General features: G+C 40.5%; 2 protein-coding genes across 2 annotated transcripts in view; both read right to left on the bottom strand.

Moving 5' to 3' along the window:
* The window catches only part of si:ch73-138n13.1 (protein piccolo), a 41,512-nt gene extending 39,545 nt beyond the window's left edge, over positions 1–1,967 (bottom strand). Inside the window, exon 1 of the mRNA XM_034691567.1 lies at positions 1,709–1,967. The gene's annotated coding sequence lies outside the window, so the exon portion shown is untranslated. The remainder of the gene's footprint in view (positions 1–1,708) is intronic.
* A 1,854-nt stretch (positions 1,968–3,821) lies between these two features.
* Positions 3,822–14,756, bottom strand: rnf10 (ring finger protein 10). Its single transcript, XM_034691832.1, has 17 exons — positions 14,200–14,756; positions 12,836–13,020; positions 12,517–12,722; positions 12,344–12,434; positions 12,060–12,244; positions 11,582–11,718; positions 9,828–9,982; positions 9,505–9,633; positions 9,025–9,325; positions 7,764–7,897; positions 7,539–7,656; positions 7,336–7,437; positions 7,084–7,221; positions 6,879–6,970; positions 6,313–6,370; positions 5,087–5,251; positions 3,822–4,975 (listed from the first exon to the last, which is right to left on the bottom strand). The coding sequence occupies exons 1-17, from the start codon at positions 14,360–14,362 to the stop codon at positions 4,902–4,904; spliced, it is 2,433 nt and encodes an 810-aa protein (XP_034547723.1). The 5' UTR covers positions 14,363–14,756; the 3' UTR covers positions 3,822–4,901.
* Positions 14,757–15,464: the final 708 nt, after the last annotated feature.

The following is a 15,464-nucleotide window of genomic DNA, read 5'->3' as shown; positions in this document are numbered from 1 at the left end:
AGCTTTTAGTTACAGTCCACATGTACAGTATGCAAATGTTTTCATTAGTGACGCACCAATTCAGAAAATCCAGGCAGGTACTGATGCTGATGTTAAAAATAACAACATAGGGGATAGCCTGTCTTTGTTATTTTAGATGAACTGTTGTTTTTTGTCAGATTTGAGTCAAGAACCTACATTTATAATAAAAAACATTAGTGAGCATGTGGAATTTAAAATATGACTTCTTAATGATCACAAATACAAGTAGGTCATAATTATTAAATGCAGACTAATTATATCTGCCAACAGGGCCAATACTGGCTGATACTAATACTTACTGGTTATATCAGTGCATTCATACTGTGCAGGAACTAATCATCCAACAGAAGCTGTCTGCTGTCATCCAACAGAGAAATGCAGCTTTTTATTTATCTGTCATACTTCTACATCAGAAAACCTTGATCCAGCAAAATAAGGTAGAGTTTCTTTCAGTTAAAAATCAGCTTTTAAAAGAGGCGAGCCCAAGAGAAGACGAGGATAGATTTTCCACTGCTAACCTTAATAGGAACCAGTCTGTTAAATGGGTTACCCCGAAACAAACAGAAACATGATCAGAACACTTAGTAGATCATAATTAATATTAGGGATGTAACAATATATCTCCAATTGGTAAAAAAAAAATCGCTACAAATAAGGGTGGATTAAAATCGATTCAACATAATTTTTATTGGATATTATTTCTAAACATTAGAAGGCACTATCTGCATTATACTCTTTTATATTTTTGTAATGATTGAAAGGTAACTGATCGTTAACATTTCCAAAGATCGATCAAGGAGAATACTTGAAATTTACATCCCTAATTTAAAGAGATTTACCTTATTTGTTTTAATATTTAATACTTTCATTTGGGAATCATTCACTTTCCATTTCTCTATAATTGTTCTGAAATTTTCCAACAATGCATTTGTGTATGGTCATTTTTGTTTTTTTGGCAAGGTACTGAAAAAAAGTGTGCAGTGATTTTATTTGAGTTACAAAACACCTTAAAAATGAAAAAGGATTACTTTGTTTACAAATAAATATAAGTGAAAATATATATGGCAACTGTCCATCTCTGAGAATTGAAATAATAGTTATTCAAATTTTGAGTTCAATCCAGTTTTCTTGAAAATCGTTAGAGAATTGTTAGTGAATCGTATCATGAGCCAAAAATCGGATTCGAATCGAATCGTGGGTTGAGTGTATCCTTACATCCCTAATTAACATATGTGAAGGTTCTCAATTAAATGGGTGGACACTCATCAGTGGCTGATTTGTTTCATTTATCTGGGCTACCTTGATTTAAAAATGTCCCATTATAGCTTTTGTGTGACAAGAAGTCTGTCCCAAACTGGAATTTGCAACAAGTGCTAACCCCCCCTCCTCTCCTGCCTGCTCACCTAAACCACCTCATCTCGAGGACGGTACCCGGTCCAGTTCAGCAGAAGACTGAGTTTTCTTTCTTTGAAAAGACGTGAATTAAAAGAACCAGATCCGGCACTAAGAATTGAAAGAGCAGGACGCATTCAGAGCAAACTCATCTTAAAGTAAGAGGAAAAAGATGAATGCATCACCTCTCTCTCGTTAGCAGCGACTGGCTAACAGCTCAAGAAGCTGAACTCCAAAATGGAAACACTGACTGAACCTTTCTTTCTTTCTTTGATACAAGCTGAAGACAACTTACCAAACAGGGAAGTCAGGTCCTCCTTTTTCCTCCCCGAAACAACTTTAGATCAACACTTTAAGCCACTGGAAGAAGAGTCGTGACAGTTCGTTAATACAGGGGCTAGCGGAGCAGCTAACTTAGCAGGTTTACTTAGCTAGCTGTCTGGCTCTCTATCCAGTCTCAGGTTTCAGAGTTGTTGACAGGCTGCTGGACTAGACTCAGCGCTGAACTGACTGGTTAGCCTCCGCAACACGAGAAAGTTAGCATGCAGCACATTGGAGCATCCGGTTAGAACTTTCAAAATAAAACCACGCACACCGTAAACGAAAAATCGGGCCATACTGTACTCACTTAAAGATGCAGTTGGTAGAATTGGGGTAAAAAAAAAACTGTACTTATTTTGTGCTTTGTTTCCAAAAAAAAGTCAATACACTTATCAACAGCCTTCAATAAATGAGGTATTTTGAGATTATTTCTTTATTTCTTTATTTATTAGGATCCCCATTAGCTTCCACATTGTGGTTGCTAGTCTTCCTGGGGTCCACACAACAACAAAAAAATAAATAAAGCAAATAAATGATAAGTAGCATTAAACTACAAATAATGGAAACAAAAACAAAATTGTCACAAACACATGGCACCAATAATGAATAAAACAAAGACTTTCAAAACAGTGATTACATAATAACGTCTATGAGGAATTTATCAGCATTTGTTAAAGTGACTTTCTAAAAGAAAATCTGTTTTTGATCATTCTCATGTTAGTGGGGAGTTGATTACAGGCAGAGGAACCGCTAAAAAGAACAGATCTCATCAAACAGTTGGTTCTAGGACTTGGTGTTAGCAGATGACCAGTGCTCACTGAGATCACTGCAGTTTCCTATGCCTCTGTATCCAGCAACCTATAAATTCCAACTTCTCCCGTAAGCTCCGACCAATCAGAGCCACTCTCCTAATTGGTCCTCCTACATCGTCCTGATTGAGTGTGCGCTACGATCTGTTTGTGGGCAGGGCTTACAGGAGCAGAGAGGGGAGGAGAGGGAAATCTGGGCTGTTTTCGAAACAGCCTGCTACATAATACCTACTAATGTAGTAGGCAGTAGGTACTGCCTACTACATACTGCATTTGAATTTAGTATGTAGTATGAGTGTTCTGTTCGATCTCTGTTGCAGTACGCTGGGCCAGACGCCACTGAATATCCGGTTTAGGAAAGCGGAAGTAAAAAACGGCCAAGCTGATAGCGAAACTGCTTCTTCAGCATCACTTATGATTTAAAAAGTTAGGAAGTGGTTTATAGGGAGTCTAATCATTTTCACAGCACCCAAAAAATGGATCAGAATCAAAATCAGAAGTGTGTCACGATTCGTACAGTACTTCAATAAAACTTTGGTGTCTCAGAAAATCAGCTGTTTTTAAAAAACTGATATTTCTATTGTTAATTCTGAAAATCAGTGCATTTTCTGCAAATAAATAAAAATACAAACAAAATGAGCCTCCGCAAGTATGTAATAGTATCGAATGGTATGCATAAATGAAGACTGGTATGTTCACAGCCGAGCCTTATTCAGTCACTGGTCTTTGGCAAATTTCTTGGTGCAATAATTTGAAAGGTAAATCACCCTGACTTCCTGGCTGATGATTTACTCAGTTTGAACAACTTGACGCATGTTGGTTTTGAAACTAGATTTACGGGGGGATTATCCATCCAAGCCATGAAGGGTTAATTGGTTATTTGACAGGTAAAAACAAATAGGGTATCATTTGAGCGTTTAATAAATAAAAGTGGCCACTGTCCGTCTGAACTTGGATAATTACTTTTACAACAGGAAACCCAAAAAATTTAATCGTTTAATAGCCTCCTGCATTTCATTAATGCCAGGCCCTATTACTTGTCTAGTACAAAGCAGACAATTCATGTAAAATAAGACTGTGGCTGAAATAACTTGATGAATTGTACTTAACTTAAAGAAAGTCAGAGCTGCCCCCATGTGGAGAAAAGTATTAACTGCATAAGACAGATGGCAGCCAGTGTTCTAATTGGATAGTGACTTCTTGTGTTTGACCTTACCAACCCATGATCCTTTATTGTCCTTACGATTAGTTAAATCAAGAATCAAACAACCAGTCACATGATTGTGCATATTCGTTTATTCATTTCAACAGACTAGTTATACCCACTAGTCTAAACTTGCTCAAAATTAAAGGTGAATTAAAGAACCCCCCAAAAAAATCATTATTTATCCACCTTTCTCCATTGGTTTCACCAGCATTCTTTTAATGTCAGCAGTTCTGTACAGCTTCACACTTTTCCAACACTGAAATTAAACTGGGGATGTAATATTACATGTTGGTAAATATTCTACAACAGAAGGTGACACAGAGGAGAGAATGAATGAGAAGAAAGTGCGTGTTTAAAGTTAAACCTGGCAGAGTATACTGGATCTCTGTTGAACCAACAGACCTAATCTCTTAATACTGTGTTTTCACTCCCTCACTATGGTATTAGAACATTTTGTTTTCTGTGTTGGTACAAAATTCTAGGGCAGTTATGTCAAAGCAGCAATTCCCCAAATGTACTCTCTTTAAAAGGCTGGCACTGACCTGTGAAACACACTACAAGAAATCTAAATATCGATCAGTTTTGTTCTACGGTGACGTTCCAGACTGAATGTTTCAGAGCACTACTGGGTATCCTGGAAAGAGTTGATGGTGCTCATATCTGCAGCTGGCTGACTGCTATTCTAATATAAAGCACCCTAGAATTATCTTTTCCACATTACTCAAGGATCCTAAGATGCAACTCTCAGGGTTAAATTCAGGAAAGGTGGAAGTACCACAGCAACCCTTTGATGGAAGTCAAGTATCTGGAAGTCATAAAAGCCTTAAGCGCACACAAGAGCCTGTTGTCGCAGTATTCCTGACTTTGCCTAGCGTCTGTACAAAATGTTCCCCATGAAGCTTTCAGTGCGACAAGAGTTTGTGGCAAAGCTTTGACCTAGCTGTAAATAAATGCAAATTAAACTGATGGTGTGTCGACCAAAAGGAGGATCACGCCCTTAGAGCAACAATTACAAGTTGCATGAACTCTGGCTACTCTCTGAAGCATATTTCCACCGCTTAGTTCTGAAAAACCATCTGGATGGAGTTAAAAACAAGGGGAGTGGGAAGATCAATTAAAGAAAAGGTTGATTAAATGAACTTCAGTGTTGTCTACTTTGTGTGAACCATGGATGTGCTGAAAAGAAGTTTCTGCTTCTTCTTTTTCTTCTTTCCTCCTTTCTCATCTGAAAGAGAGAACACCAAGGATGAGTGTGAGTCTTGGAATGAACACTTTAGCTTCAGAGTTAATATCTTATTTTTTTTTACAGGAAATGTTTCATGTACAGATGTCAGACCTGGCTCAACCACATGTTGTGGAGCAGATGCTGGACCACTGTCTAGCTGGAGAAGTGCTTTCTCGATGGCCTGACTGAAGGAGTTTTGGAAGCTGGGCACAGGAACGCGGTCTGACCCGTCGCTCTCTCCATCGCTGTCTGCTGTAGGGGGCGCTAGCAGCTTATCTGTATGGCACAAGACACAACACTGACATCAGGATGCCTCCAGGGGTAGCACTGCTTGGTAGCCAAACAGGTTGAACAGGAAATACATAGTAAGATAAAGCTACAATAATTTCACCCCCACACTTTTCATAACATGTTGGTTGTACCAACAGACAGAACATATTCAGGCACAAAGCAATCTATAGAAACAGACATGAACATGTTTGCAAGCAGTAACCAAACAGATCATTCAACATATCAAACTTACTCAAACATCATTCAAACTTCAATCTAGACAATAACAAATAGTCAACCAATCCTAGAGTCAGTTTACGGCCATCCAGTCAACCCATAGACTGTAAAAAATATGGACGTAGTATCCGTGACGTCACCCATCTGTTCCTGAGAGCTGTTTTGAAGCAAATCGACGGCGGCAGCCATATTGGTAATGCGGAACTCAACTAGGCAGAGTGTGACGTAGTGTGAGTCTCTTAGCCAATGGCTGTGTGTTCCCGACCGGGAGTCACGTCAGTTATGTCCTTATTTGGGCAAAACTCATAATCTTAATATCTTCTTAACCGTCACGTTAGAAAAAAATTCACCCCCCGTACAGTGTATGCCATTAGAGAGATTAACGTTGTAGGGCCAAGCCGTTTTTTGAACCAGGCTGTAAACATGTTTATTAATGCTGCAAAGATCGTCTTTTTCCCATTCATATCTATGTGGTTTCCGGTGTTTCTGCAGCCAGCCTCAAGCGGATTTTCGATGTATTGCAGTTTATATCACTTCCGCATTGGCTTCATCGTTTGAGACCGGAGTTTGCCGCTTGAGTCAACCATTTAGTGACTCAGCATGAGTGTGTGTACAAGATAAACTATTATAAACTCCAGAGTTCAGTGATTGTATCATTTTTCCTTTGACTATAAATGTCAAAAGGGAGGCAACTTTAAAATTACATTTAAAGTTGCAGTACACATTTTGCAGCAAGCATAGCCAGTTTCTGAATCAATACTTTAAAAAGCATTTTTCTTCAAATGTTTGCTTAAATATTTAAGTCACAAAAACATCTAGTCTGGCACTACCTTTCTTTGGAGTGATCCTGGGCCCAGCATCACCTCTAGCTTTCCCGTCTCTCAACATCTGTACAGAACACAGACAGGGTCACATCATTTCAAGTGAACAAGCTAAGTGCAACTATATAATCAAATCAGGTATTATTAGGGATGCACCGAAATGGAAATTCTTGGCCGAAACCGAAAACCGAAAACCCGAAATAAATGATTATGCCAATTTCACTCCTTGGATTTGAGATTAAGCCATGCATTTTCTGTTTGTGTTGCACAGGAATTTTCTAGGCCATTTATTAGCAGATACTTGAAGCTAGTTTGTATAGCAGTTTGAACACACTGGTTTAAAAGAGCTCAAAGTTATAGACAGAAATGTCAAAAATGTTACAACTGTCCCCAGTCTCCCCTACCGTTGCGTCATCACAATATTCGGTTTCGGCCGTGTTGTTTCGGGGACAAAAGTCTTTCGGACGGAAATGCCCTTTTTGGCCAATTTTCGTCCGAAGATTTTCATTGGTCGAATTTTCGGTGCATCCCTAGTTATTATGCTAGGCTGTTTTTTGTGAGTTTGCCATACACACCTGTGCAAAGGACATACAGTGGGAGTCATCCTCCACACTACCCACAATAGGTGAAGAGCTTTGCCCGTTCAGACTCGGGAATCTCATTCCATCTGAAACAACAACAAAAAGGAAAAGTTAACTAACTGTTTGAAAGTTCTCAGTGTCCGTAGATCAAGCTGACAGCACTGAGGAGTGAATCAGCAGAGGAAAGAGTGGCTCTTACCTGAGGAGGGGCTGCTGCTGAGGGGTGAAGGGGGGTTGAAGGTGAAATCAGGCTGAACAGGAGGGCTGCTGTAGTGAGGCGGAGAACCAAATGCCGGGAAATGGTGAAGGTTCTCTAATCCGATATGCACTTCAGGATCTGGGGACAGATACAAAATAAATATATTTATAGACCTTTGACTTTATCTCAGATTTGTTCCTTTTGTGTTTATCTTTCATTTTCTGGAGCGGTTACCCAGTCAGCTGTACTCACATTTACCCTGCTTCTTGTTCTCCTCAATTTCAATCCGCTTCTCTCTGCGCTTCTCATCCCTCACTTTTTTCTGCCTCAGGCGTTTTCTCTTCTCCAAATCATCTGGTAGGAAGGAAAATGTAATGAATACAACAGTTTAATTAGACATCTATTTCCTACAACTGTACATTAAGATCCTAAAAAAGAAGAAACAATGTTCTTACCTGCAAAGGTGTCCAGAGTTTCTTTGGACAGGATTGGGGGCTGTAGAGCTAACTCACAGATGCTGAACTCGCATGTGAGCGGCAGGTGAGCTAGGTAGCGATGTCGGCGACGGATCTCCTGCAAGAAATTCATGCATGGAAATCAAGTCACAAGCAATAACTGTGAAACTGGACTGAAACTAGACAAGTTGAACAGTGTGATATTCTGTTCATTTGTTAGCTGACCTCAGTGACCGTGTGTCCCACTATCTCCACTACTTTGGCAGTGATGGAGTCAGGACTGGCCTCCAAGCTGCCGTATTCACGTAACAGACAGCGTACATTCACAGGATGCAGGAACATCTGCTGGCAGTCGTCAGCTGGAGGAGTAAATAAGAGAGGGAGCAAAGGTAGGGTGAGAAAAAGTTTGATTCAACACAGAATTTTTAACACGAGGAGTCTGACATATGTCAATCAATACAGTCAAGACAAATAGGCTTTCTGCAGTTTTAACTAACACATACAAAAGCTTCCACATTTTTTCTTATTTGCTTTGACTTTCACAAGATATGACCATGAAGATAGACGGAGAATATGGAGTTGAGAGAGTGGAGGAGACATGCAGCAGAGGGACGAGGGTGAGGGTCGAACCCGGGGAAAATGCAGTCAGGACCAGCCAATGAAAGTTTGGCATTCCTTTTTCATCTGTCTTTAATTGTATTTTTCTTGTTACGATCCTTAATAAGATAACAGCAAATTTGTTCAATGTGTTGCTTTAGATAGATTCAACTGTCAGTTGGTGCTAAATAGGGATGTTCTGAAGCAACTCATGTCTTAGTCGTCTAACCAGAAATTCAAATTCCAACCAGCCAGCTAGTTTAGAGGTAAGAAAACACTCAGAAACAAAGTCCTAATTGCTGCAATTTATTTAACACAGCTAAACTCGTTTTCATGAAGTCTGTTGGTAAACAATGTAAACTGGTTTGCAGAGTGTGGTTAACTTAGCAGAGCTAGCACCACCATCCCTCCTCATGCCTGTGCTGGATACACACTGCTTCATTTGAGTCGACTAGGCATGGTCAACATCCAACATTATCTACATTTTCTGAATCAAAGTACTATAAAACTGCACCACCCTACAAGATGCCATCAGTCTTCTGTGTTTGTTTAGATCTGGCCAGTAGAGCGTAATAGTATCATGACAGTAACCCTTGACCACAGCTACAGCCCCAGCTAGAGGCGAGTGACTGCGCTACAGCTTAGGCACAACATATGGCAGTAATTTAAACCTACTACAATAAAATATTAATTCCATTAGACTGACCGGTAATTCTGATGCGTTTTATTGTCTACTAAAATGCGTAAATCTCTAGTGTTAACATTTTGTGTTCACATATTCCACCAAATCAATTTACCATCACAACATCAGACTTGACATTAGTAATAAATAAACTCTTTTATTTTATGAACTTGGCAGGCTAAGGATTTGGTGCAGGGAATTACATACCTTGGTAGAAGTAGTAATAAGGTCCATGCACTGCACTGGTTGAGGGGCGGGCCTCTGCATCGTGAGCAGGACTCTCATCATCAGGCTCAGGCTCTGGAGCTTCATCCATCACAGCCTCTAGAGGCTCCTCCAAGACACACTCCAAAACATCTTCAGGGGGGTCTGGCAGCTCTGCAGTCGCAGCCTCAAGGGCCTCTGCGCCCTCCTCAACCTCTGCGCCCTCCTCAACCTCTTCAACCTCCTCAACCTCTGCAACCTCCTCCACTTCATCATCAAATGCAGAGGCATACTGCAGTACAGGCTACAAAAAGAAACATATGTATCTTACTGATCACAAGTACAGAGATAATACTGGGTAAAGGTAACAGCTTCAAAACTGGGCAGAGTATACTGATGGGATTATTTGATCCCATCACCAGTTCAGTTGTCAGTACAACAGTGTAAATATGGGAAGTTGGAGGGATGCATTTTAAAACCCACCTTGGTGCTGCTGGTGTGTGTAACCACTTCCTCCATAGGAGAAGAGGGTTCTTCCAGGGTCAGGCAGGAGAAGTCCAGGACATCTGCTGCATTTGCCTTTTGCTTCTTAAGCAGCAGTTCTTCTCGCTCCTACACAATACAGACAAACAGTGTGGAAGTTCAAATGATCAGTCTGCAGCGAGGCAGGGTTTTATGGCCAACATATGCTTTTACTCAGCAGCATGGCAGCACCCTACTAGTTAGCTGTCATAGATTAGTTTTGTTTACTATGTGCCGTCTATTGCTTTCCTCATACAGACAGGCATAAGTGTAGCTTTACTCACTTGTAAAAGACAAAGAGCACTCTGGATGAAACATCCTTGGCTGTCCTCCTCCAAGCTGAGTTTCACTTCCAGGATTGCTCTCTCCTCTGCCAACAGGCTAAGGACCTGTGCCGGGGAGGCCAGCAGCAGCTTGGAGTACGGGCTGAGACTCGCATCTGAAAAACCCGTGATCACAAGTTGATTTAGTTTTTTTAAAAACGTTTCATCACATGGTAATGTTTTTATTTGACTGAGTATTTATGTAACTGAAAGTTGAAAAGTAGAAAATATTATAATTGTGTTTCCGTCTACATGAGGCCACAGTTTATCTCTCATTAATATAAAATTAATGTAAGCGTACAAGAATAAAAGCTGCTCTTCATCTGATCTACAGTCAGCCATAATGTCATCAGCAGTTCTGCTCAAAAGAAAACAGAAATCCCGTAAGTGCGGGGCTGGCTGTTTACAGCCTCAAGATATGAATCACGATACACATTGATTATGAATAATGACCATGTGATTGGGTTTACAATGAATGGGGCAGGATGCACTTCAATCAAGGAACGTAGACTACGATGTGAGCATGTCTCTTTCAGCGAGTGTGTGTATTTTACAGTGTGTGTCGACCTGCCACTCGACTATAGAAGAGACCAAAGGACCCGTGTCGTACACGCTGTACACTTCACCAAACATAGATGTTTTTTTTCTCTCTGATGGACATATAAAACATAACATGTATACAACATATTTACATATAAATGAATAGACTGTCCAATGTTTTTGCTTCACATCTGCATACGACTAACACACCGCAGTTGGACACGCATTAAGCGCTTCTTCCGATCCTCTGAGAAGTTGAGAGAAATGTTGAGTTGAAGGCTTCATTCACTGTTTTTTGGGATGGCACACATCAACACTGTGTAGCAGGCGTACCTGTTGTTGCTAGCGGCTGATCAGAATAGCGTCTTTTCATTAGTAGACAGGGGCTGCAGTATTTTACCCAGAATTCTTTCACAGATTTGCTTTCAGTTTCGGCAGCGGCGGGTACGCTACGTGTTTACTTTATGACATGCACTGCATTATGGGGTTTAGCTCCTACTGCCACCTATTGGCTTTATTGTGCACATCACCAAAGGCAACTTGTCTGACAAATGTCATCAGAGCATTTGCTGCCTACTTATTTTGTTGCATGTGTATCAAGCATAGACTGTATAAAATATGGACGTAGTATCCGTGACGTCACCCATCTGTTTCTGAAGCGCTGTTTTTTAGGCTAACCGTCGGCGTCAGCCATAGTGCTGCTGTCAAGCAAGTGTGATGTAAAGAGACAGGCTTTGAGCCTCCTAGCCAACAGCTACAGTGTTCCTGCCTGTCAATCAAGTCAGCTGTGCATCTCATTGAAAGACTCGTAATCTCAATATCTTCGAAATTACTGCATTAGAAAATAATTCACCCCCACTACAGTGCATCGAGAAATGAGCTATCCGAATTACACTCGTCTTTTGTACCAGGCTGTAAACATGTTTATTTCTGCTGTAAAGATCAGCTTTTTGAATTGGTGTGTATGTGGTTTCCGGTACTTCTGGAGCCAGCCTCAAGCAGATCCTCGATGAACTGCAGTTTTTAGCTCTTCCGCATTGGAGTCATATTTTTAGACTGGGGGTTGTTGCTTGATTGATGCACGTATTGGCGAGGAGTATATGACGATATAGTGCCAAATTGATGTTTTTGAATACAGCCCTACTCTCATGGAGAAACATTCTTCAGTCTCTCACCTCCGAAGCGTACAGGCTCCTCCACCTTCACCCACTGAGAGCTTGGCATGGCCACCAGAGCCCCCTTTTCCCTCCGCATCAGTCGCATGGTGATTTCATCACCAACCACATACTGCCTGGTCTCCATAGCAACCACACTGCAAAAAAATTGTTGGAAGAAACTATTAAGAGACCCAACCAAACCACAAAGATTTAAAAGTCTCATAGTGAAGGCTTCAGAGTTTTCATTATAAGCTCATTAAGACTCAGATGAATGTGTAAAAGGTATGACATATTAGAGTTCAAGGACGCTTATTTATTTTCTTATTTATGGGGCTGAATTTATTTATGTTTATTGTCTACTGATTGTGAATTGTTCATCATATCAGTATCATTTTTATATTTATGTTGATAAAAGAACAAAATAAATTACAAAACCAAAAAAATCCCCCCGTTTACATTCAGAGTGGGTCTCCAAGCTTTTTTGACTCTCATTTACCTCTTCAGGTCAGCGGTTTGAACAGCCTCGTAGCAGATCGGGCACTTGGACCAGCTCTTCTCACTCAGAGACAGGAAGTGCAGCATGCATGGCCAGCAAAAGATGTGTCCACACCTGGTGATACGGGCTGCCACAGGAGGGTAGAGGCAGATAGGACAAGATGGCACCTCATGACTGTTGATGCACTGAAGAAGAAGAAGTACACAATAAGATCATCCATTTGAGAATTGGAATTCTCATTGATATGCAGTAACAACACAGCTCTGCAGAGGAATAACACTCACCACTTGTTGCACACAGTCCCAGTTCACCAGAGTGTCTGGGTCAGTGAAGTGAGCCTTGTAGTCCTGGTCATCAGTCACCACAAACTGGCAGCTGAAACACACAAAGTATAGCTGACTGCCACATATCGGTGCTTTCCGTTTCATGTCATGTGATCCACAGAGAGGCTGCTTACTTGGCCTGCAGAAACAGCTCCTTGTTGAAGGGCTTGTGCTTATGGCCCCACTTATTGCGACGGCCCCAACAGGCATGGCCTCCGTCACCAATGCCACCATTACCTCCACGTGGTTCAAAGGTGAAGTTCAGAAGGTGGTTCAAGCTTATTTTCTTCGGTCCAGCAAACTGAGCCGGGCTAAACTCGGCCCGGCGAGTCTCTGCTACCTGGAGGTTCAGAGATAGAAAACAATCAGTAAAGTAGTTCCTAAAAGTGACATTTCTTTTTGAAGTCAGCCTCTTCAATAATGAGATAAGAGGCTCTTTAAAAAAATACCAACCTCCTCGCGTCGTCCTCCACCTGCAACGCCGTACTGTCGTCCTCCACCTCTCTGGGGGGGTCTCTTGTCAAAATTCTTGCTTTTCTGTGAATTGGTGCGGCGAGTGCCTGGGAAACTGTCTGTTTTAGGTAAGGTTGGCTCACGTTTGCGGTTGTAGCGCTTGGAGCCTCCATTGTTTTTACTCTCTGAAATACAAAAAAAGAACACAAAAGTATTAAATAAATTCATGCACACATGCTTATGTCTGATTTTTACATGAGAATATGACAGAATTAAAAAGCAAGTCACCTGTAGCCTGTAACCTGGTGTCTTTTAGGCACATGAACATATTCAGCATACAAATATCATTGCTAATAAAATCAAGGATTTAATATAACAGTGTTTTAATGAACACAGTGACAGGTCAACCACTGAGAGCTGTGCATTTTATTTAGGCGTTTTTCGACCGCAGGAACTTCACCCCGGAACTAGGGACTTTACCCCTAAACTACATGTATTTCGATCAGAGAAACCAGGGTCTAAATTTAGTTCAGGAGTAGGTAATCTCCCCCTGAAAAGCCCCTGCTTTGGGGGTAGTACTTTCAGAGGTCCTGGGACTTTCCGCTGAATGTAATAGTGTTTGTGGAGTTAACACAGTTGTTGAAGCACAGAGGGAGTTCCTGGGAATGCATACTAGTTTAGTTTTTTATTAAGATTTTAAAAAATTATTCAATATACATTTTTTCTCCATATGTCACTGGCCTGATTTGCACAATCTACCTGGGACTTCTGCCCACGGTCGAAACACAGACAACAATGGGGGTACAGGAACCTTTTAGTTCAGGGTAAAGTAGTTCTGGGGGCTAAAAGACCCTGGAATTCTTGGTCGAAATGCACCTTTAAAGCCACCTTCTAAAGTTAAAACATACACACAGCTGAATAAATTCTTTGAACTTTAAAGTAATGCACCTGGAGCTATCTACAATGTGAGGAGTCAAATAGCTGGGAACTTTTCAATTACATTAAAGACTTACTCATATATAGTACACAAAGTACAGTAAGTACTTCCTACACGCTGATTCAATCATTGAATGTTTTGTTTAAGCAACCAGCTGGTAACTCATTATCTGCATTATGATTGTTAAAATGTGTCGATATCTTTGCATAAATGCATGTTAATGGTGGAAATATAAATATAGTGCTATGGGCATTCTTTATCTGCAGCTGAGTTCAGAGGGTCAAATGTTTTGACAGCGACGTCAGCCCGATCAGATAAACAAGCTCTGCGCTACTGCTAGGCCTCACAGGCCACACAGACGAGCATTCAGTCTGTGTTTAACAACAGAGTTACAGAGGAACAGTGTCGTTCAGTGAAGGGGTTTCACCTGTTTTAGGTTTAGATTCGCCCGGTGTGGGCCCTGTAGAGCTTGAGCGGGGAGGAACCTTGGTGCTTGGGTTGCTGTTGGGGTTTTTCTCCATGTTTGTCTCCGTGCAGTGAGCAGTACTGAGGCCGAGCTCCAGGCAGAGAGCTGTCGAGCTCTCTAGCATTAAACTGAAAAACTGAAGAGGAAAGCGGGTTGCAGTGAGTGCGGGTAAGGCGACGAAGGCCCTGGTTCATTTCTGTCAAACACGGAGACCCCATCACGGCGACATCTTGACAACAAAACAAAACCGAGAAAAAGAAGAGACACGATTTCGATGTCTCAAGTTATCGAGGCTGATGGAAGAAAGGACGAAAACTCGCCACGCGGGGCCAAGACCCCCCGAAATTAAGGTCTGAACTCGTTTAAGGAATCTAGATGCCTTTAACAAGGCGGCAAACGTTACCCTAAAGCAGGTAAACGTGCCAATTTAATGGTTTTTCACCAAAAGATCAATCCGTTCAAAGCGCTTGCACTAATGGCGACGGGTCGCCAAACAGGAACCTGAGAGACCCGGATGTTTCTTATACAGTCTGAAAACATATTCAGTGCGGAGGCCCTGCAAGGCATTGTGGGACATGTAGTAACAAAAGCTTTGCTGGTAATGGCCAAAGTTTGAAATGTACAGAACACTGTTTTTTTTTTTTAAGTAAACTTAATTAATTTAATCTAGCTTTCAATTTGGAGTAATTTATTTTTATCCCTGGACTGCATTATTATTATTATTATTATTATTATTATTTTTATTATTGTTATTTATTTATTTTATTATTATTTTTTATTATTTTAACCAATTGTATTTAAATAATTGCTTTAACATATATTTATCTTATTTATTTATTTATTTCTTGTATTCATCTGATCTTGTCAATGCTACCTTATTTTTAACTTTTCTTTCCACTATTAATTTTACTGTATTTATTTTATTTTTAAGTATTTTATTTATAATCCAGCCTTTTATAATTTTACCACTGCTGTTGTTTTCTGTCTCTGTTTTCTGTATGAAAGGTGCTATATAAATAAAGTTGAGTTGAGTTGAGTTGTTGGTTTAAATGTTTATGTAGTGCAATGGCCAATGGGTGTAATACAAGTAAGAGAATAAAATATGTTTTGGTTATGTCCATATTGTTTTAAAAATTTAATTTATGCATTTTTAATTCATTCATGTAAATCACTAAGTTTCTTAAAGTGTGGATGGTCAACAAAAGTGCATGCAGAAGCTATTTTAG

Source organism: Notolabrus celidotus, chromosome 9, assembly GCF_009762535.1.
Source record: "Notolabrus celidotus isolate fNotCel1 chromosome 9, fNotCel1.pri, whole genome shotgun sequence".
Lineage (NCBI taxonomy): Eukaryota > Metazoa > Chordata > Actinopteri > Labriformes > Labridae > Notolabrus > Notolabrus celidotus.
Note: the sequence above shows the minus strand (reverse complement) of the source record. Positions and strands in the feature narration are given on the sequence as shown.